Source organism: Equus quagga, chromosome 12, assembly GCF_021613505.1.
Source record: "Equus quagga isolate Etosha38 chromosome 12, UCLA_HA_Equagga_1.0, whole genome shotgun sequence".
NCBI classification, from domain to species: domain Eukaryota; kingdom Metazoa; phylum Chordata; class Mammalia; order Perissodactyla; family Equidae; genus Equus; species Equus quagga.
In genome coordinates, this window is record NC_060278.1 from 27,910,098 (window position 1) to 27,932,252 (window position 22,155).

The 22,155-nt window shown below is 50.7% G+C and overlaps 1 protein-coding gene across 9 annotated transcripts in view; it reads right to left on the reverse strand.

The window, feature by feature from the left end:
- AKR1E2 (aldo-keto reductase family 1 member E2) overlaps positions 1-22,155 on the reverse strand; it is a 35,756-nt gene that overhangs the window by 3,493 nt on the left and 10,108 nt on the right. For 5 of the 9 annotated variants that reach the window (XM_046679491.1, XM_046679492.1, XM_046679489.1 and 2 more), the window contains 9 exons: positions 17,978-18,523; positions 15,213-15,348; positions 13,528-13,812; positions 10,793-10,924; positions 8,065-8,232; positions 5,807-5,923; positions 3,494-3,571; positions 1,729-1,851; positions 918-1,015 (listed from right to left, as the gene is read on the reverse strand). In XM_046679491.1, coding sequence (XP_046535447.1) covers positions 918-1,015; positions 1,729-1,851; positions 3,494-3,571; positions 5,807-5,923; positions 8,065-8,232; positions 10,793-10,924; positions 13,528-13,575 — 764 coding nt within the window. In that variant the 5' untranslated portion in view covers positions 13,576-13,812; positions 15,213-15,348; positions 17,978-18,523. The remainder of the gene's footprint in view (positions 1-917; positions 1,016-1,728; positions 1,852-3,493; positions 3,572-5,806; positions 5,924-8,064; positions 8,233-10,792; positions 10,925-13,527; positions 13,813-15,212; positions 15,349-17,977; positions 18,524-22,155) is intronic. The other 4 variants (XM_046679490.1, XM_046679497.1, XM_046679494.1 and 1 more) reach the window with 4 other exon arrangements.

The window sequence follows — 22,155 nt, forward strand, 5'->3', positions numbered from 1 at the left end:
ATGCCTTTCGTCAGAAACTGGAGTTAGCTAGGTTAAAAAAAATACTACTACCAACAAAATCTCGAGGTAAAGAGGACAGTATATGCACCGAGACCAGAGAGAACATGTTCCATTCCAGGAACCTCGCGTAGTTTCCAACAGTACCAGTGTGTCTGCAGGAAGAAACGAGGCCAGAAGTAGGCAGAGGCCAGAACAGTCAGGACTCCTAGGCCATGCCGAGAAGAGAAGGAGTTTTAAGCAGGAAAGTGACACAATCATACTGAGACAGCGCCCTTCAGATTGGAACCGGGCAGATCCAGCAGGAGTTAAGAGGCGGCTATCACAGCCTGAGAGAATTCTGATTTAAGGAAGGCGGCAATGGAGAGAACAGAGACCAGGAGACAGACTCCACGTTCTCTGGCAGCGCCATCAGTGGATGTGCGGATGGACTGGACTGGGGGCGTTGGGAAGGTGTGACTTCCACCTTTCTGGCCGAGGCGGCTGAGTGGGTGGTGGCTCCTCCGCCGATGTAGGGAGCACAGTACACAGTTCAGTTTCTGGGGAAAGTTCACATGTGGAGGTGGAATCCACAGAGATCGAGCTGCCTGCACAGCATCCCGATAGAGAAGTCTGGTGGAGGACTAGATGTCGTCAGGAGCTCGGCGAAGAGGTCGCTCCCAGCTGGTTATGTCTCTAAAAGGGTCACTGCCCTTCTCAAGGCAGCCCCTCAAAGTGACTCGCCTCTGGCTCCCAGTGCCACCTCCCTCCCTCAGCCCACTGGGCCCAGGGGTGGCGACAGTGCCCCCTGCAGGGAGCCTGCGCTCTCTCCACACCCTGCCCACACCCTCATTAAGCCCTCCACTAACTAACCACGTTAAATTGGAGGGTGCGTCTATTTCCTGCTAGGGCCTCAACTGGCAACCACTAGGCATCCCTACCTGGAGCCACCGAGGGGCAGGTAAGCAGTCACGGACACACCTCTGGATTGGCAAAAACTGATGAGATTCTTCTGCGTAAGATACGGGTGGCACTCGATCTACAAAGAGAATCGCAGCTTACCAGAGGAGACTGTCTCCTAGCACCCCCGAGAAGAGGGCCTCCCTTCATGTCTGGGCTCCGCTGCTGATGAGCTACATGAGCCCCTCGGGGCCTGAGGGCCTAGGCCGGTGACGTGAAACGGCTGGACTAAGTGACGGCTGAGATGCCGGCCTGCTGTAACCAGGCTTGAGGAACACTTACGTCATCTGGACGCTGGCGCAGCACCCGCTCGGTGAGGTCCCCCAGCCCCGCCCCCTCACCTCCTCTGCAGCACCAGCTCTGTCTGACATCTCATGTGTGGCAGTTACTTGCTATTTTCTATCTGCTGCCACTAGGATGGGAGCTCCTGAAGCAGGGCTTTTGGTCTGATCTTGTCTTGTTCACAGACGTCTCCCCAACATCTAGAAGAAGCCAGCCTTCCAGAAGTTACTCAGTAAATACTTGTCAAGTGAATGAACGAAGCTGGGAGTTGCTTGTGACAAACACACGCTACAGGCAACGCCAACCCAACAGGCCTTAGAGAAAGGTCTCTCCCCATTCACCTGTCACCTGCCTCACTGCTCCCTAAGTCACGATTTTGGACAGACACGAGGGAAAAAGGCCTCCTTCACATGCTCCGCTCCTGCTTGCATTTCCAGTCCGGCCGTGTGGAGATAACAGCTGAACAGCCAGCTCCAGCCGTGAAAGCCACGCGGCTGCTCACAAACTCACCTGGTTGGTCACCGGCTTGAACCTCAGGTTGGGTTTGTTCAACAGCCTCTCAAGCTGCTCGTGGTTGAAGTTGGACACCCCAATGGCTCTCACCAGCCCTGCATCCACCAGCTCCTCCATGGCCTGAAGAGAACTAGGAATGACTTGGGCGTATGGGCTCTGTCTACTCCACTGACAATCCACGTCGCACAGTAGTCTTAAACTGGCTACCCCCACTATTTTTAAATCTTTCACATGAGGCTTCATCGGCATTTCCGCACTCGAGGTCTCCTCCCAGCTCCATCACTTGGTAGCTGGGGCACCTTGGGCATATGACATGACCTCGCTAAGCCTCGATGTCCTCATCAGCAAGACGGGGATGACCTTGTCCAGGCCCCAGGGTCAGTTCTAGGATTCCATCAAATGATACACACAGAGCATTAGCTCAGGGCGGGATCTAGCAAACACTCAACACGCTCCAGCTGCTGCTACTGCTAGTATTCGGAGTAACTGCGGATATGGGGTTTGCAAAGATGTCCAGTGCAGCTTTCTTTGCTCACTTCTCCTTCTACCCTAGAGTATAACCTTCTTAAGCACCATGATGCTTCAGCACTCTCCTAGTCCACCCTCCAGTTAACATTTTAAGGGACTCAAGGGCAGAGCCAGCCAAAGCTTTGCGCTGGTCACAGATCAGCGAGATGGATTGGCCTTCAGCTTCAGAAAGAGCGTGGCTCGAGGCCAGGGTAAGTGACAGTGACAAGTCTCGAGTGGGTGCGGGGCTGGTGACCAAGTCATTGTGCACCAGTTACTGCCTCAAAGCTGCAACAATCACTGGGGACCTCAATCGTGCCACACAAAAGCCCCGAGTTTGACCCAAATCTTTAGGAGAGGCAACATAGTGTGACAGAAAGGGTTGGCCCCTGACACTGGTCCTGACATCTCAGACACCTCTGGAGTCTCTGCTTTGCTGGAGGAGAGGCCAGCCTGGCCTGGTACTCCTCCCTGTCTGTGCTCCCCTCCTCGCCCTGCCTGGAGGACCTCCGCATTCCCCGGGCTGCACCCATCAATCTCACACAAATGGCTCCAGAATCTCATCTTCTGAAACTCAGCAAGTCCCGATTTGAACTCGCTTTCTTCCTGTGTCCCACACTTGCCGTCCTCTACCCTTGTGTTGTTTGCAAGACTGCACACACCTGGTCGCCTGCGCTAGAAGCCGGGGTCAGCAGGAATCCACCTGTCCTCCTCCCACCCCCTCACTTCACTGCCACGCATCTCACACCCATCACCTCCCCTGACTCCCGCTTTACTTCAGGCCTCATCGCTTTTCGTCCGGACTCTGGCAGCAGGCTTGAAACGCAGTGACCCTCCCTCCAGGCTTCTCCCAGCCCCACCCCAAACTTCACCACGCTGCCAGAGTTGTCGTTCTGAAATGTTTACAAAAGAGCTGAAAGGAATCATAAAATATTAGTAGTGGTTACCACTGGGTAATGGAAAAATGGATTTTTAAATTTTTTTTATACCCTTCTATAGTTTCTGTAATGACCATGTGATATTTTTTAACCAAAAAAAATAAACATTTGAGAATAAAAAAGAGGTCTGAATTAGCTATCCCTAAAATAAATGTTTCAAAGATGAAACAAACGAAAGTAAGGAAACCAGACAGCCGTCTGTCGTCTCAGGTCCTCAGCCAGGTGTCCGTTTCCACTTCAGACTGCACACCTGTGTCTCGAGGAGACAACCCAGTGTCTCTGAAACAACAAGCTCAGGATCTCACGGCTCAGCTCACCTCCCACGTGTCCAGGAAGTCCGTGTCGCTGGGTATAACCATGCCTTCTTGGTCCAAGGGCAACTCGTTTCTCCCAGACTGTGAGAACCAGAAGAAAAGAGCTTACTGGGGGCTTGTGGTCACCTGTGAAGAGGAGACGGGGTGGCGGGAGAATCCGGATGTAGGGGAGATGCTGGAGGTGGATCAGCAAGTCCAGGTCAGAGCCATGGCCCTCACACTAAGCCGAGTGCCTTCCCTTCTCCAGGGATGGTGTCACCTGTACAAGACCAAGGGCTGGGTGGACTGGATGGTCAGCAAAGTTCCCGCCAGCCTCGACGTTCACTGCCCACCTTGCACGGACAGGAAAGGGAGACCCTGAACCCTCGCCTGTTACCAGAAAAGCATTTAGCAATTTCAGGTAAAGAATGGGGAAAAGGGTCTTCCTTCACGTCTTAGGAGCCCCCTCCATCAACCTTCTCCCAAGCCCACTGTTGGGATCTTCTTTTCTTACAATTCTCATCACAGTGACAGAGAATGGAGAATTAATACAAAGTGCCCGGGAGAGTTGGGCAGAGGGACGGCGTGAAAGGGGGACTGAAGTCATCCCTCAGAGCACCTGCAGGTACCGCTTCGCAATCTGCCTTCCTCGCCCACACACGGCTCCGTGTAGCATGTCACAGGGGATGGGGGACGACACATGTTTACTTAACGACACCTACTCCTTAGCTCGAGCAGCAGTGGGGAGAATGTCTAAAACTGCGGGCTGATCCACATCTTAGGGGAATTGTTCATGATAAACCGAAGCAACTGTCTGGCTTCAAATCTGCCTCCCATGTGGACATGATGTTTCTCTCTGCCTCTGCACAAACACCCTCCTGACCTCGCTCCCAACCAGCAGACAGCACAGCAGGTCCACCGGTTCCCACCTGGCGGAAGACGCACTGTCTACACTGCATGAGAATAAGGCCCAAGGAGTCTCAATATTTCTGCATGATGTTTGGATTCCCCTTCTAAGCATTTATGCTTTATTTTGTTAACTCTCAATTTCTCATAAATGGAATTCTATTCGGTAATAGGTTGAGTGATCTGAGGGCTCTTCCTTTTCTATCCCCCAGGCATCCGCCAGAAGATGCGGGCCTGGCAGAGCAACGGGCATCTGACCTGAGCACCTGCTTCTGGGCCCCGATAATCTTACTCAATCTTTCTGCACCTCAGTTTCATCATCTGTACGTTGGGGATATTAACAGTTCCCACTTTAGAGAACCATCGTAAGGACTGAATGAGTTCACATGTGTAAAGTGCCTAAAACAGGACCTGGTTCATCGTTAAGATAACACTAAGAGCTGACAGTAAGTGCGACCCAGCTGTTATCATTATTTTAAGCATTATTCTCTGAGTGCACTGGATTTCAAGGATACAGAAATAATTTCTGAACTATTCTCTCTTGTTCTGCTCCCTGGGTGTCTCTGTTCTCTATGGATGTGCCGGATGCACAGTGCCACATCCTTTTGTGACGCTAAATACAAAGCCTTCACAGAGAGCTGCGCCAGAATGAAGCAGGTTCTGTTGGTGCACCAGTAGATCCTCCGACAGGTGCACCCACGGGAGGTGCCCAAGGGGCACTCGCCCACTCCGACGTGGGACGAATCCTTCCCAGGACTGCCATGCTCCCCGATGCCACCTGTGTGACTGTGTCCTCAGCCAGAGAGGCTGTCATCTCAGTCTGGGGCAGGTGCGCAGGGACATGCTGGCCAAGACCAACATGAGATTGAGGCTGGGAAGCTGCTGAGCAGGGTTTAGAGAGAAAGGGGATGTGCGGAGCAATCAAGTAAAGAGAATAAAACCAAGTGGAGAAATCATCCACCGCCAGGTCGAGTGGACCTGCTGCCAGTGAACAAGCGAATGTCTCCCAGATGGCGAAGGAGCAGCCACTCCCCAAAGAGAACAGGCCCAACAAGGAAAGACGGAGCCAAGGAATTCACTTAGCCTGGGAGGTGACACGGCAGCCGCTCGGAGCAGCAGTATTTCCCGTCTCATATCTGCTCTCACCTGAAGACCTCTAGGCAAACCACTGCTCTCTCTGCTTGGAGAAGAAATGACTGGTTTGGAACAAAGAACCACAGTGTGTCAGAACTGTGGGGGCCTCAGAGGTCCGCATGTCCAAGCCTGCCCTGAGCTGAGGCCCAGAGATAACTGAATGTGTGTGTGAGGCCGACGCAGCCCGAGAACCCACACGCCCTGGCTGCTGGCCCAAGCTCGTCCCACAACCAGATGGGGTGTGACTGGGAAAGGAGGCGCTGCCAGCAGGGTATCTCACCATCTCCCGAACGGTACCTGGAAACCCATGGGCCAGTGCATGAGGTAGAGGTCCAAGTAGCTCAGCTTCAAGGCCCTGAGACTCCGGGTGCATGCTGCTTCCACCAGGGACTTCTCATGGCAGGTGCACCAGAGCTAAGAGGAGAGGGAGCAAGCACTGACACACGGGGCCACAGAGCCAGTGTCAACACGACATCTGCCACTGGGGCCCACAAGTCTGGGATCCGGAGGAGGAACAGCCTCCAAGACTACATGGAACAGACACACTAGAGCAATGGCATCATCCTCAGAGGGTTCCGGGACCCCTCAGGGAGGGATCTCCAAAGCTGGGCTCCTTTGGGCTGATTGCTCCAAAAGGGAGTTGGAGACCCCGTGAAATATTTGACAGGAGGGCCGTCTGGTGGTTTGGATCCACTGGGAGCCCCACCCAAAAAACAATGCCTGCGGGCAGAAAGGATATGAGGAAAAGTCAGAAGAATTTCTACATCGTGTTTCTCACTTAAATGCACTCTATGTTAAAGGTCCTCTGCTCCTAAGGCCTCACAATCGTGCAGGATAAGAAGTTAGAGAAGTTAACATACACCGCCTTATCCTTGTTAGACATCTCCATCCACTCCCTCTTTAAGGAGAAAATCTGTCATTTGCTTTTCCCCTCATTTAGTATTAACTGTGACAGAAACTAATCTGAAGGCCTATCACAGCAAGAAGAAAAAACAAAAATAAATAAGTAAAAGAAAGACGATTAGAAGATGTAAAAACAAACTACAAACCCAGTGGATTAACAAAAGTGAGAAAAACTGCAAGTAAATACATCACAGTGTAAACAACAGTACTCTCCGGATGGGGAGGATATAAGTGATTTATTTTTTTTAATTGTATTTCCCTGACTTTTGCAAACTTCAAGCACACTGAGCACACACTTCCACTGCTGGCTGTGATGCACTCAGGAGCAACCCATCCCCAGACTGGCTGCCAGACTTAGGAATCTCCAGTCACCCATCTCCCCTACCTCGACAGTCAGAAGGGATTCCCGCTCCTCTGCCACGTTCACAGCCAGGCCTCTCCACTACCAGCCCTGCACTCTAGCTTTAGACAGCACTGAGGAGTTACAGAAATTATCTTTTTTTTTTTTTTTTCCGTTTAAAGATTGGCCCTGAGCTGACATCTGCTGCCAATCTTTTTGTGTTTCTTCTCCCCAAAGCCCCCCAGCACATAGCTGTATATTCTAGTCGTAGGTTCTTCTACCTCTGCTATGTGGGACCCACCTCAGAGTGGCCTGATGAGCAGTGCTAGGTCTGCGCTCAGGATCTAACCAGTGAAACCCTGGGCCGTGGAAGCAGAGTGCGCGAACTTAACCACTTGGCCACGGAGCAGCCCCCAGAAATTATCTTAAAGTAATACAGAAAAGCAAATCTATGACAGAAACAACAGTGAATCTTGCAATTATAGAAATTTAAATCACTCGGGAGACTACTGAGATCCAGAGTCTCGTTTTACATGACGAAGCTTGGCCCCTGAGCCATCCAGTGACTGACCCAGTCTCTCACAGCCCGTGACCTACAGCTGGAATGTGAACCCATGACTCCTGGCCTAACATTCTGCTTTAAAGTCAAAAGCAAAGGAATTCTTTAATTCTCCACTATCTCAGTCTACGCCGGCATTTCTTATAGGGCCCGCCTCCTAACTGGCCTTTACAGCCACTATTCTTCTCTATCGTTTCCCACTGTGCTAGTTCAGGCTGTCATCATCTCTCACCACACTGCCGTTAATGTCTCCTGCCTCCTGTTCAAATGCATGCTTCTTTCAGCTGCTACAATCTCCTGCCTACAATACAAGTCTCGCTTATACAGAATATAAGTCCCCTATTTAATAACCTCCAACGGTCCTCCTCTCTCTATGCGAAAAGACTAAGCTCCTTAGATGGCATCCAGGCCTTCCATGATCTGGCCGGTCCACTCCGCCAGCCTCGCTTCTCATTGCTCTCTGCTGCCTAACAGTTTTCGATCCAGGAACGCCAAGCTTCTTCTAGGCCCCTGAACCAACTGCGCTGTGCGTGCCTTGTGCCTTTGCTCGAGCCATCCCCTCTGCTTGTCACGCTGTCTCCGACACCTTCACCTGCACCACTCCCAGCACATGCATGAAGCTACAGACGTTCTTGTCAGGTCTGGTCCAAGTACGAATGGAGTCATCAGCTCCTCTGAGGAGACCAGAGAGCCTCCATGCGCTGTTTCAGCGACCTGCTACCCAAGCCCCGAGTAGTCCATGGGCATTCCTACCTTACTGACAATGAACAGGTCCTCCCGCTTTACCACGCCCTCCTTGACCTTGAGCTGGATCCCCACTCCAATCTCAGTCTCGTTGTGGTAGAAGGAGGCGCAGTCGAAGTGTCGGTAGCCGGCGTCAATGGCCACCTTCACGGCATTCGTCACGTCCCCCGGAGCCTCCTGCCACATGAACAAGACAGAAGTCACTCAATTTCTCCTTCTCTTTCTAGAATGTAGAGTCAACGATACACAAAAAATGAAGTCATTGAGTCGGTACTGCTGTCAGTCAGTCCTAACATTGGGGCAAGTCAGAGTCAGACAGGATTTATAGATAATCTAAGTTCCAACTCCTTTACTTACTTGGGGAAAACACCACAGGTATTTTTCGTGCCTGCAAGTAACCGAGCTAGAGGCTATGCTTCCTGAATGAACGAAGGAATCAATAAGCGCAGGATGAATAATAATAACAACTGAGACACAAGGAGGTAGAGACTCACCTCCACCCACAAAGACCACAAGTCCAAGTGTAAAGGTCAAGCGGTGTGTCCTCTCACAAAGATAATCCATCACACAGAGCATCTGCCCAAACCCACAGGCACAGTGTGGGTTCCATCGGGAAAGCGGAAGTTCAGAGAAGAAGCAGCTCCCTGTAGACATGGTGCTCAAGCAACAAGGGCTGGAACTAGAGGGAAAAGCGTGGCAAAGGCTCACGACACCATGTGACCGAACACTCCCAGAGGGTGTCATAGCTCACAAAGCACTTTCACACTTGAACTGCACAGGGAGCCCATGAGATGTAACAGTATAATGATCTTCATTTATTAAGCAACAGATTCAGAACGGTTGAAAGCTAATGAACCAAGTATCCATCTTAAATTAGAAAAAGAACCACCAAGAAATGAGAAGGAAAGAGAAAATGAAAATAAGAATGAGGGCCCCTGGGGCTGGCTCTGTGTCCGAGTGGTTAAGTTCGCATGCTCCACTGCGGCGGTCCAGGGTTCAGATCCTGGGCGTAGACATGCCACCGCTCGCCAGGCCACATTGAGGCGGCATCCCACATCCCACAACTGGAAGGACCTGCAACTAGGATATACAACTATGTACAGGGGGAGTTTGGGGAGATAAAGCAGAAAAAAAAAAAAAAGAACGAGGGCCCGGCCCTGTGGCCTAGTGGTTCAGTTTGGCACGCTTTGCTTCGGCAGCCCTGGGTTTGCCGGTTCAGATCTTGGGCACAGATCTACACCACTTGTCAGCCATGCTGTGACAATGACCTACAAACAAAGTAGAGGAAGAGGGGCCAGCCCTGTGGCTGAATATTTAAGTTCACGTGCTCCGCTTCAGCAGCCCAGGGTTTCACCAGTTTGGATCCTGGGCACAGACATGGCACCGCTCATCAGGCCATGCTGAGGTGGCGTCCCACATAGCACAACCAGAGGCATTCACAGCTAGGATATACAACTATGTACTGCAGGGCTTTGGGGAGAAGAAAAAAAAAAGAAGATCAGCCACAGTTGTTAGCTCAGGTGCCAATCTTTGGGAAAAAAAAAATTTCATTTAAAATAATTATTAAAAAAAAAAGGAGAGGAAGACTGGCACAGATGCTAGTTCAGGGCGAATAGTCCTCACAAAAAAATAAATAAATAAGAATGAACATCAAATAAAGATATGCTAGAGAAAATCAACAAAGCCAGAGTTCACTTCTTTGAAAAACCTTAATAAAGTAGACAAACTTCTGACAAGACTGAGAAGACCTTTTTTCCTTTTCATGACATGAATGAAAACCAGCACATAAAGGTAAGAGATTTAAAATCTAAGAAAATATTATCAATAACTATAAGCCAACAATTTAGAACAATGAAACAAAGTGAAAAAATTCATAGGAAAGCTTAAGAAGAAATAAAAGCTGAACTGTCCTATAATTATTTAAAAAGTGAAGCAATTAGTTAAACACACACACAGTTCTATAAAACTTTCAAGAAAGAAATCATCCCAATTTAACATAAAACCTTTCAGAGAAAACAAAGAGAGGAAATACTCCCAACTCCTTCTACCAAGCCAGCATAACCCTGAAATCGAAAGCAGACAAAAATATTGAAAGGAAAGTTACACATTCATTTCACTTATGAATATAATTGTAAAACTCCTAAGTAAAATAATAACAAATTGGATGCAATAATACATATGGAAAAATAATATACCCACCCACATTGAGTTATCTTGGATAGCCAAGGATGGCGTGATATTAGAAAATCCACAATAATTCACCACATTAGTAGATTAAAAGAGAAAAAAAATTAAAAAACAAGAAAATCATCTCAATCGCTGTTGGCTAAGATTCAACACCCATTCATGATTTAAACTCTCAATAAATTAGGAAAGAAGGAAACTCTTTAACCTGATAAAGAATATCCATGTTTAAAACAACAGCAATGACAAAATCAAGAATAAAAACAAACAAACCAAAAGACCTAGGGCAAACATCATCCTAATCCTGGACACAGCAGAAGCATTCCCTTTAAAATCCGGAACAAAGCAAGAAGGGCCCCTGCAGTGGAGGTCCTAGCCAGAACAAGCAGCTCAGAAAAAGCAATCTGAGACTTCAGGATTGGAAAAAAGGAAATGAAACTATCATTACTTGCAGATGCATAAGATCATGTATGTAGAAAACCCAAAAGCATCTATAGGCAAGTTAAAACAATAGTATCGTTTAGCAAAGTGGCTGGAAATTTGATGAGCATACCAAAGACGACTGTTTTTCTATGCACCAACAGCAAACAAGTTGAAAACATAATTTCAGAGAAGTGTCACTTCCAATAGCATAACAGACCATCAAGCACCCAGGAATACATCCAACAAACGAAGTAGGTGTTCTCTAGAGGAAAAACCATATGAAGAGATAATTAGTGACGGAATATATTTAGGACAATTTATTAACAGAGAAATATACCATGCTTGTAGAAAGACAGATTTAATGTCATAAAGATGTCAATTCCCCAAGTTGACCTATAGATTTAACGCGATTCTACAGGCCCAGTCAGAGCTCCATCTCCACCTCTCAAATCTGGGCGGTCCTTGTGTTTTCCTTGGACCAAGAGAATGCAGCAGAGGGGCGGGTTCGAAACTCAGGCCTCAGGACGCCTCGCGCGCTCCACCTAGTCCCCCTTGCTCTCTTCTGCCTCGGCCGTTACCATGGGAATATTCCCAGACCAGCCTGCTTGAGGAGAAGAGGCAAGTGCAGGCAAGCGGGGGAGTAGCCACAACGGTCCCAAGTGACACCTGACAAACCCCAGACGTGTGAGAGAGTCGGGCCAAGACCCACACAGCTGCCCAGCTGACCGCCTAGTGCAGGGGTAACGAACCACACGGTGTTGTAAAGCCACCAAGTTTTTGTGGTTGGTTGTTGATGTAGCTATCTCTTGGGCAAGAGACAGCTAATGGTAGATTTGTGATGTGACATCATCCAAAGTAACTAAATAAAACAAGCCTTTGCATGGATCAGGGAAGGGTGATCGCAATTAATCCAATTCTATGCACCTGAGGTCTAACAATAACCACAAATGAACATCTCAGCCCCTTCAGAACAGTTCTCACAGCTTTTCCTTACCCTGTGTACAAGAACACAGGTGTGGACTCGCACACTGAGCTGTGTGCAGACGACACAGCAGACAAAGGACAGAATTAAAGTTAGGCAAGAAATTCAAAACACTTAAACCCACCCAGTGTTTACGGAACAGCTGCCTACTGTATGTCTTTGGCTAGATGCTGAGAACCACAAGGAATAAAATTACATCCTTGGCCTCTAACAGTTGACAAGTGGATAGAAGAAATAACTGAAATAATAATTGGATGAGCAGGGGTTGGTCATTCTAATTCCTACTCATCCAATAACCTCCTAAGTGACTTCTTAAATGAACATCTTTTTATTAAAGACTAAGTTAAGGGGCTGGCCCCATGGCCAAGTGGTTAAGTTCACGTGCTGCACTGCAGGCGGCCCAATGTTTTGTTGGTTCGAATCCTGGGCACGGACATGGCACTGCCCATCAAACCACGCTGAGGCAGCGTCCCACATGCCACAACTAGAAGGACCCACAATGAAGAATACACAACTATGTACTGGGGGGCTTTGGGGAGAAAAAGGAAAACAATAAAATCTTTAAAAAAGAAGACTAAATTAAAAAAAAAAAAGCACATGTGAAAGGCTTTTTAGTTAGTGCTGTGTCTTAATCGCTGACAAGAATTAGAAAGTCCCAAGCAGAGAAAGTTCCAGCGTGATCTCACTATCGTGTTTTTGCACAGGGAAGGAGATAAAGTTTCAAAGTTCCTTTTTTACAACCCAGTTGGCAATGTCAGCGCTTCCTTATCCTTTCAATCCAGATAACATTTTCTCATCTTCCAGGCTGGCTGCTGTTCTGATCTAGTTAGGTGACTGTCAATCTTTCTGCCCTTACCCAAGCCTCACAACCTTTTCTTCCGGGCTTTCCCAAACATTCTTTCTGAATAATTATGATTTGGCCTTGTGGGGACCTGGAATTGGCCACCCCAAGATATGTCTCTTTGGCATCAGGATTATTTGAGGCTGATTGCTTTTGATAAACTGGGACAGGGAAGGAGGAATGGAACTTGCCCTTTGTTAGGACACATTTACGTTTGTAAAGTAAATTTCTATCTGTAAAAGGTGCCTCCCCCTCTGTACCAAGAAGAAGAAAGGCGATGACCTTCTCTCTAAAAACTCTTAATCAATAAAAGGCAAGGACTTGAATCTGTATTTTATTGTGCTAGTCTGGTAACCTCCTCTAACTAACTTCCCTCCCCCTCCCAACTTTGGCATTTCTTTAAGGATTAAGCATCTTTCTTTAGGCTAGGAACTGATTGCTGAGCTCACCTGTGACAGCCCAGCTCCACACAATCGACTTGCCTCCCGCTACGCCCTCTGAGACAGCAGACCCACTACCTGCTGTGTCCATCAAGCACTGTGCCGACAGGGCAATCTTGTGACTATTGTGGGAGGGACATTTCAATCACATGTGAAACACCCTGTTTGTGGGTATATAACCACTATGTGTACCCCACTTCTTCGGTGCCCTTTCTTCCTTCGGGAAGAAAGGCCCCGGGCCATGGTTCCTCATAAAGCTTTGTTTAATTTTCTCTTGCTATTCTGTCTCATGTGAATTTAATTCGTTCTCCAGCCAGACGAACCCACATTGGGAAGAGGAAATGTCCTGCTCCCCTACAGCCTCCATATGAAAATACCACAGGGAGACCTCCATTTTCAGAAAATCTATCTAAAAAGTCCATCTTTCAAACACAAAGGAGGAGGCCCAGAGGGAGGTACGGGCGACTAGCTGAGCCGGGTCAAGGCTGCAGCAGGGGTCCCTGCGGGTGTCCGCGTGGGTGGCCCCGCAGGTGGCCCCTCCGCGTCAGAGCGCATGCGGAAAGGAAAGGCGCCGGCCCTCCTCGATTCGGAGGCCCGCTCACCTTCCAGGTGCCCAATCCCAGGATAGGGATCTTCTCTACCGTCTCCATGCTTCAGGACGTCTGCGGCAGCCCCACGGCTCCAGAGGGACGCCCCCACAGCTGACGCCCGGATTGGATGGGGGCGCCCATGCGCCGGTTAACTGTAGCCGGTGGGCCCACCCACATCCTTGGAGGAGGAAGGTCGGAGGTCGGGGAGTGGATGTGCGCACGCGCCAGGCGTTGCTACCCAGGCAGGACCAGGGCGGGCACCGGGTCTCCCAGCAGGACGCCCGGGGAGCACAGCATCTGGAGGGGAGAGATGTCGGACTGACGGGCTGGGGTCCCGAAGTTCCCAGGGTCGGCTGGGCCGGGCCGTCCCCAGGGCGCCCGGGACGAGGGTGAGACCCCAACACCCACTGCATGGGGAGAGAGCTGATTCCTCCTCTAGAAATTGACGTGCTTGGGGCGGGGACCCCGAGGGTCCCACAGGCTCGTGGAAGAGCTTGTTGGCCTTGGTTCTCCATCGCTAGCCCTCTGTGCTGAGTCTAGTAAATGCTTTGCACGCCCTGCGGTCTCTGGGAACAAAGGGCAGCCTGGGGGCCTGGGGCGGAGGACCTGGGTATTGCGGAACATGGCAGAACACTGGACTGCTCTTGGTGGGACCAGGGACCGGATCACCCTGCAGGAGCCTGGGGTCCTCAGTTGGAAGTGAACGGAGTCATTGCCCTAGCTGGGGTGTGGAGGCCTCGTGAATGATCTGGACACCCCAGGATGGTGTATGGAAACTGGGGGACATGGAGGATCCGAGGTCCTCATCCCCCCTGGAGCCCGCAAGTCCTGCTCCTTTGCCCCCTGGGGCCTGGGAACCCCACTGCCTTGATGACTCCCAAACAAAGGTGTGTTTTAGTTTCGGGTTTCCTGCCTGTGCCTGCAGTGCTGACGCTGACCACCAGGGGGCGGCTGTGCCCACTGTGCTCAACAGAGCAACTGGAGCCTGGAAGGGATGCCTAGAGGTCCCTCTGGGCCTCCCCCTGTCTCCGACCCAACATGCACCTTTTGTTACTAGCATCCATGCCCACAGTGTGAGCTGCTCAGATGCGAGAGGAGACTCTGAGATCTTCTCATTCAGCAACTGTTTCCCCAGCACCCGCCCTGAGCAGGGGCCTCCTTAGGCCAGGGGGCGGTGCGGAAAGGACCAACATGGTGGCTGCCCTCCAAGAGCTCACAGCCTGGAGGGGGAGGTGGACAAAACCACGAAAGCAAATCCACGTGAAAGAGAAGAGCAGGTGCTGTAGGGAAACGAAGCAGCGTGCTAGAGGGAGGGGAGGCCCCGGGTTGGGGCTGAAAGGCCTCCATGGGGACGTTTATTCTCTAACCAGCCAGCCCTGCACAAGGTTGAGAACAGCGTGCCAGCTGGAAGCCCAAAGGGGCAGAGATTCTGCGGCAGAAGAGACTTGGGCCAGAGACGAGCTGAGAAAGGAGCCGATGTGTCTAGAGTGAGCTTGGAAGGAGAGGAGGGCAGGGGCAGACCCTGGGGCCTGGAAGAAAGTGCTAGTTATCTATTGCTGTGTGACAACATTACCCAAACTTAGCACTTACAGGAACAGACATTTATTATCTCACAATTCTGTGATCAGGATCCAGGCTCTGCTCAGCTGGGAGCGTCTGCCTCAAGGCCTCCCAGGAGGCTGGGGCTGCACTCTCACCTGAGCCTCCACGGGGGCAGGATGCGCTTTTGAGCTCATTGACGAGTTACTGTGGACCCACAGTCCTCAGTTCTTTTCAGTCAGCTGATCGTTGATCAGAGCCCTCTCTTGATTCTTTGCAGTGGGAACCCAGGAGCTGGGGGGATAAGCACAGGAAAGCAATCAAGACAGAAGTTCAGACTCTTTGTAAATCCTCTTGGAGGTGATAGCCATTACTTTTGTCATATTCTATTGGTTAGAAGCCAGTTACTGAGTTGAATCCACCCTCAAGGAAGGGATTACACAAGCACATGTGGACCAGGAGACAGAGGTCTCTGGGGGCCATTGTGGCTGCCCACCACATAGGCCGAGATGAGTCTCTTGGGCCTGATTCTGAATATGAGATGTCATTGGAAGTTTGATGCCAGAGGAGGATAATATCTGAATTTCATTTCATTTCAACCCTCCCATGGGATAGACAGACTAGGAAATGAGGCCAAGAGGGACAGTGACTTTCACGAGATCACAGACCAGAACCCAGGCCTGTTTTGAGTTGTATCCTGTGCTACGTCCCCCTCCTTTTTGTCGTTCTCCCATCTCTAAGTTTGTGTATTAACCATATATATCACCCTACGAGTTTCATAGGTCTTCTCTCTCATATGCCTGATGACATCCTTAGGAAGTAAATGCTAGAATGGTCCCCGTGGTGCAGACAGGGAGACTGGGAGGCCGTGTGTGTGTGTGTGTGTGTGTGTGTGTGTGTTGCAGGGGAACATGAGGCACCCCGTGTGGGATCAGGTGGTTGGGGATTACAAACACAGGGCTTTGCCCTTGAGTGGCCACATCCCGATCCCAAGGAGTGGGGGCTGCTCCCTTCCTCTGCCTCCACCCATCAGCCCCTACCCCTGGCCACTTGCAAAATTACTTTAATGCACGTGTGGAAATATCTGAGAAAATTCTCTATATACTGCTTTCTCTTCACGTTACGGCCATGGGTATTTTTGCGTTTTGCTACTGTTCATATTGTTGGCCCGTCCCTCCTTTGTCCTGCCTCAGCATCAGAATCAGTCGGCCCTGAACCTGGGTGAGACTTGCAGGCTGGAGACCGTGAAGGCAGGCCGGCTGGAGAAGCTGGTGGAGCACCAGGTGCCTGCCCTCCAGAGCAGAAGCGCCTGTGTCCTCACCTGCCCGTCCACCTACTGCAACCTCGCCAGCACCCAGCACGTCATGGTTTGCTCTTCAAAAGGTAGGTGTTTCCCCCCTCTACAGCACAGTGGTCACTCAGGCACCTCCTAGCTGTGTGTCTTGGGATTGTCACTTCCCCTCTCTGATCCTCAGTTTGCTCATGTGAAAACTGGACTGCTAAGAGGACCAAACTCTTAGGTTGTTGCCAGAAGTGAATGGGATATGCCCTGGACAGTGCTGCCCCTGGGCCTGGCCCTGTGGGAAGGGATGCCAAGGGCTGTGGTTGTCCTTATTTATGATTTTCCTCTCCCCCGTGAGGAAGCTCTCTGCCTCAAGCCTCACCTATCGCGTGGCCTTCAGCAAAGTTGTTTCCCATTTGTAAAGGAGGTTTCACATTCTGTGTGGGGGAGCCCATCCTGGGTGTAGCCAGAGCAGGGATCCCTGGGGGCTGGCTGAGGGGCCCCAGGTACACTCAGATGTCTGAGAAGGTTCATTCTGTCAACAGTCTATCTATTAAGTGCACACAGTAGGTACAGGTACTTTTCTAGGCACTTAGCCTAGTTTAATGATCGGAGCAGACAAAGCTCCCTGCCCTCTGGGGCTTCCATTCAACTCGAGGAGTCAGCCAGTCCCACCAGACATCAGAGCAGGCAGAAGACACAGGATGTTCAATATGACGCCCTGCTGGCCTCTTTGAGATATGGATTGCTCTGCCCTCATGGTCAGAAGGATGACAGATCCCAGGAACTAGTAAAGAAGTGAGTGGGCTTTGGGTCAAGAGAGAGGGCTCCTGTCTCCACAGTGGGGGACATTTGAGGGCTGAGGCTGGGGTCCTGGGCAGACCCTGGCTTCCATACCTGCTTTGATTCCCACTAGAGGGCCCAGGTCTGGGTCTGCTCCTGCAGGAGAGGAGTCAGAGAGCTGCCTCAGGGAGCAGAGGGGAGGCTGGGGGCTCAGAGCTGGCCCCTGAGAGAATCTATCCCCACCACAGCCCCTCCCAGCCCTGCTCGCCCTCTGCCCTGATCCTGGGGCCCAGGACAGGATGTGTGGGGGGCACCCTGCTCACACATCGGCCTTGCACCTCCATCCCCTGAGCCCAGCTGCACCTGGGGCTGGGGCTGGCTGTGCCTGCCATTCCTGAGAACAGTGTTGGTGGGAAGACGAGCCCCACACATAGCCACAGAGAATAAGGGAGCATGTTGGTGCATGAGCTGCAGGTTGAGGTGCCACGCTGGCCCGTGAAGGCTGGGCAGGACACACTCTGCATGTTCCCTCCTCCTGCACATATTTCTGCAGCACCTACTGTGTACCAGCCAGTGCAATGAATGGAGCAGGTACAGCCCCTGCCTGCCTTTGTGGAATTTGCCTTCCTGTGATGAAAGGGACAGAGAAGTGTGTCAGGCTTCCCTGAGGAAGGGGACAGGGGTCAGACCCTTGATCTGGGCTCCTGCAGTAGACACTCTTTGTAGCCCCTGCCTAGACAGCCAAATGGGGGTACACTGGAGTGGGGCTGGCCTCTGGATGGGTAGGAGCTGGCACAAGAGCCCAGGTACTGCAGGTGTGTGAGCAGGAAAGGCCAGGCCTCTGACTCTGCTGCCCACCTGCCTACCTCCAACACGGTCCGCTCCTTCTGGGCACCTGGCTGGACCAGCATCCAGAGGATTTTTGTCAGCCTGTGGATTTGACTGCCCTAAAGCAGTTTGTGGCTTATGTGCAGCTCACCATGCCTGGCTTGAACCTGGAGCACCGTGCCCACCTTCTCCTGACCCAGCTGGATGACCAGGAGCCCAGTGAGGCAGAGCCCAAGGGTGAGGAGGCCAGGGACGGGTGCATGTGAGCATATGAGGAGGGATCCCTACTGGACCACTGAAGGACGAGCCCCCAGGGGCTGGTGTAGGGCCAGAAGCAAACACTGGCCTCAGACCACCCATCAGGTGGCCTGCAGTCTGGGAAGACTTCCTCTTGTGGGGTCCTGGGCTGCAGCTTCTCTAGAAGGCACTGGGAGGTGTTCTGTCTTTGGAAAGGCACATGGGAAGGCAGTCATGTTGATCTTTTCTCCTCTTGCAGCTCCAGTGCCATCTCCAGAGTGGCACTGGCTCCAGCACCAGCTCCCCGTACAATGTCGAGAGCTGGATCCAGCTGCAGACCTGCAGAAGCAAAGCTTCTCGAGAGTTAGAGGCATTTCCGTCTTTAGATTTGGCCCCACCTCCAGGAGCAGGCCCACAGCTAGAGCTAAGTGCACAGCCGGTCCGAGCAGAAACTCTGGTGCTAGGGCCAGCCTGCATCTCTTACCACCTGTGGGGCTGGAGCTACTCCTGGCATCCCTCAGTGCCAGCTCCGGAGCCACACCCAGCATGGAGCCTGCTTCCTCTCCCCTCTGATGGTATCATTTTTTTAAAATTTATTTTATTGTATTTTTCTCTTTTATATTTTCATTTTTTTAAACATATTAAAATTTAGATTAAATAAAATCTAACCTTTTAATCATTTTAAATCGTTCAAGTCAGAGCCATTAAGTACTTCCCCATGCTGTGCACCCAGCAGTACTATCTAATCGCAGACTACGTTCCTCTCCTGAAAAGGAAAGTCTGTACCCCAAGCTGTCACTTCTCGTCCATCCCTTCCCCACACCCCCAGCAGTGGCTACCCTGTTTTGTCCCTCTGTTTCTTTACCTAGTGTGGATTATTCATATAAATGGAGTCCTAGATGTCGCTTTTTGTGCCCGTCCACATATTTTAAGAGGGGACTAATTAATTTTGGCTTTTTTTTTTAATTTAAAATACTTTTTTATTTAAAACGGAAATCCCAGATGAACCAAAGGTTGTATGTGAAAACTGAAGCCTTTATAAGAAATAGAAATATTCTAAATCTCAGGGTAGAAACCACTCTTCTAAGCGCCACATGAGAGCCAGGAGCCATAAACAGCTGGCCGTTCTGTAGCCAACCCAAAACAAGGAAAATGTCACCAGTGGAAGGACAAACCAAAACTAGGAAAGCATTCCTCAGAACCCAAGGCCACAGAAAGTTTTAACATCCCTGTGGTACCAACAGGTCTCAAAAAGCAGTGTTTTAAAAAGGGAGAAAGAACAAACACATGCAGTTTAAACAAGAAGCAATGTACGTGGCCATAAATGTCAGAAATGCTCCCTCCCTGCTAACGACACATTCAAATGTGAGCACTAGGGAGATGCCATTTGTCACCATCACTTATAGGTTTTGTTTTTTTTTTTTTGAGGAACATTAGCCCTGAGCTAACTGCTGCCAATCCTCCTCTTTTTGCTGAGGAAGACTGGCCCTGAGCTAACATCCGTGCCCATTTTCCTCTACTTTATATGTGGGACGCCTGCCACAGCATGGCTCGCCAAGTGGTGCCATGTCCACACCTGGGATCCGAACCAGTGAACCCTGGGCTACCGAAGCGGAACGTGCGCACTTACCTGCTGCGCCACCGGGCCAGCCCCCACTTGTCTGTTTTTATGTCTGGTGAGACCAGTCCTGGTGAGGAAGCAGGGGCCCCCGGGATGGAAGTGTGAAAGGACTCTGGGAGAAGAGCTCACGGACCCATCAGGTCCCACAGGCCCACCTATAACCCAGCAGTGCTGATCCCAGGAATTTATCCAAAGGAAATTCTTCCACATTTTTCCAAAGATAGAAGACTACTCGTTACAGTCTATACAGACTATTCACCGCAAGGCTATGGTCCTGCTTCTGGCCCTGTCCATGCCTCCCGCCACCTCCTGCTCCATGATCCAGCTTCTGAGGTCGGCAGCCAGGCCCTGCTCCCTGCGACAGGAGGGCATGGCCTGGCTGCTCCTGCCTGCTCCCTCTCCCTCTGGGCACAGAGCCCCTTCCTCTCAGTCAGGAAAACACATCTAGGGCAGCTCAGCAAGTCAAGGGGACAACTCTGAACGTGCTCCATCCAGATGAAATTCTCAGTTGCAATAGCAGAACCCACGTGAGCTTGTGTGAGCAGAGGAGGTCTTTAGGAAGCACAGAGGGGGCTCAGGGAAGCTGCTGGAAGGTCAGGGCATTGGGCTGGGGCTTTGGAAATGGAAAAAGTACTCAAACCACATCTGAGGCTTCACCAGGAGTGACCCCTGCGCCAGCCCCCAGCCCACATATCCAGCACATTCAGCTTCTACGTGGGAGGGGGCTCTGCTCAGTGGGGGAGGGAGAGGCCCTCATCTCCCTCAAAGTTGGGTCAGGTGGAGTCCACTTGGTGTGAGGCTGCTGGGTGAAGCCGCGGTCAGCCACGTCTGCCCAGACATGGAGCTGCCAAGCAGAGAACATTGTCCTCAAAGGGGGAACTCGCCAGGTTCTCCCTGGAGGAAGAAGAGAAGCCCCTGATTGTACAATGAGCAGGTAGATGTGAGCAGAGGGCAGTGAGGTACAGCTGCCATGTGAGGGGGCAGTGCCTCCTAGTGGTTAGGGGCATAGACAGACCCATTGACCTTGGAGAGGTGTTACTATATGAGCCTCAGTTTCCTCCCTGTGAAATGGGGGTATGGCAGCCTCACATCGTACTATGAAGACAAGTTCGATGAGATTGCACCTGGATTGCCCCCTCCCATCATACTAAGAGCTCAGCATCTCCTGGCTCCCATGATGAGGACCGGACACAGGACCCACCTGGAAAGGGTGGCCTGTCCCAGCGAGAGGGACATTCTTGGGTCACAGGTGCACTGTGAACATCTGTAGCTATCCCTCATGTGTGACAAGAGTTGTCAAAGTGCCTGTCCCCTGTGCCCCAAGAATGGGACTCTGGAAAAAGACACAAAGCAGTGATTTGCCAATGGTGTCTCAGCAGTGGTGTCTACAGTGCAGGAGGAAAAATGCACTGGGGGCCCAAGATGCACCATGGAAAATGCCAGGTGGTGACTCCAATTGCTGCTCTCTCTAGATGTGACTTCATTGCTTGAGCAAAATAGCTCATCCCCTCATACCTGACGTGCATCCACTGATCTGGGAAATGCCTTTCCTGTCCTACCTCGGGGTATATCAGCTCTCCAGCCATGTCACAATTTAGTCTGCAGGGATCTTAGCTGTCTTCCCTTCCACAAGACATCACACTGGTCCATCACATTGATGACATTATGGAGACTGGACCCAATGAGGAAGAAGTGGCAACTATCTAGACTCATAGGTAAGACATTTGCACGTCAGAGGTGGGAAATAAGTCCAACAAAATTCAAGGGCCTATACCTAGGTGAAATTTCTAGAGTACCAGTGGTCTGGGGCAAGTTGAGATATCTCTTCCAAGGAGAAAGATACAATATTTCATCTGGCATCTCCTTCAACCAACAAAGGCACAACTCCTAGTGGGCCTCTTCCCATTTTGGAGGCAACATATTCCTCATTTTGGTGCACCACTCCAGCTCATTTATCAAGTGACCTGAAAAGCTGCTAGTTAGAGTGCGGCCCAGAACAAGAGAAGGATCTGCAGCAGGTCGAGGTTTGCTGTGCAAGCTGCTCTGCCACTTGGGCCATATGATCCAGCACAGCCAACAGTGCCTGAAACGTCAGGGGTAGACAGGATGCTGTTTGGAGCCTTTGACAGCCCCTATAGGTGAATCACCACACAGGTCATTTTGAGATTATTTTTTTCTATGGTGTGACATAAGGGTACATCTTCATTCTTTTGCATATGGATATCCAGTTTTCCTGACACCATTTGCCGAAGGAACTGTTCTTTCCCCATTGAGTGGTCTTGGCACCCTTGTCCAAGATCACTTGACCATATACACCAGAGTTTATTTCTAGGCTCTCTATTTTATTCCA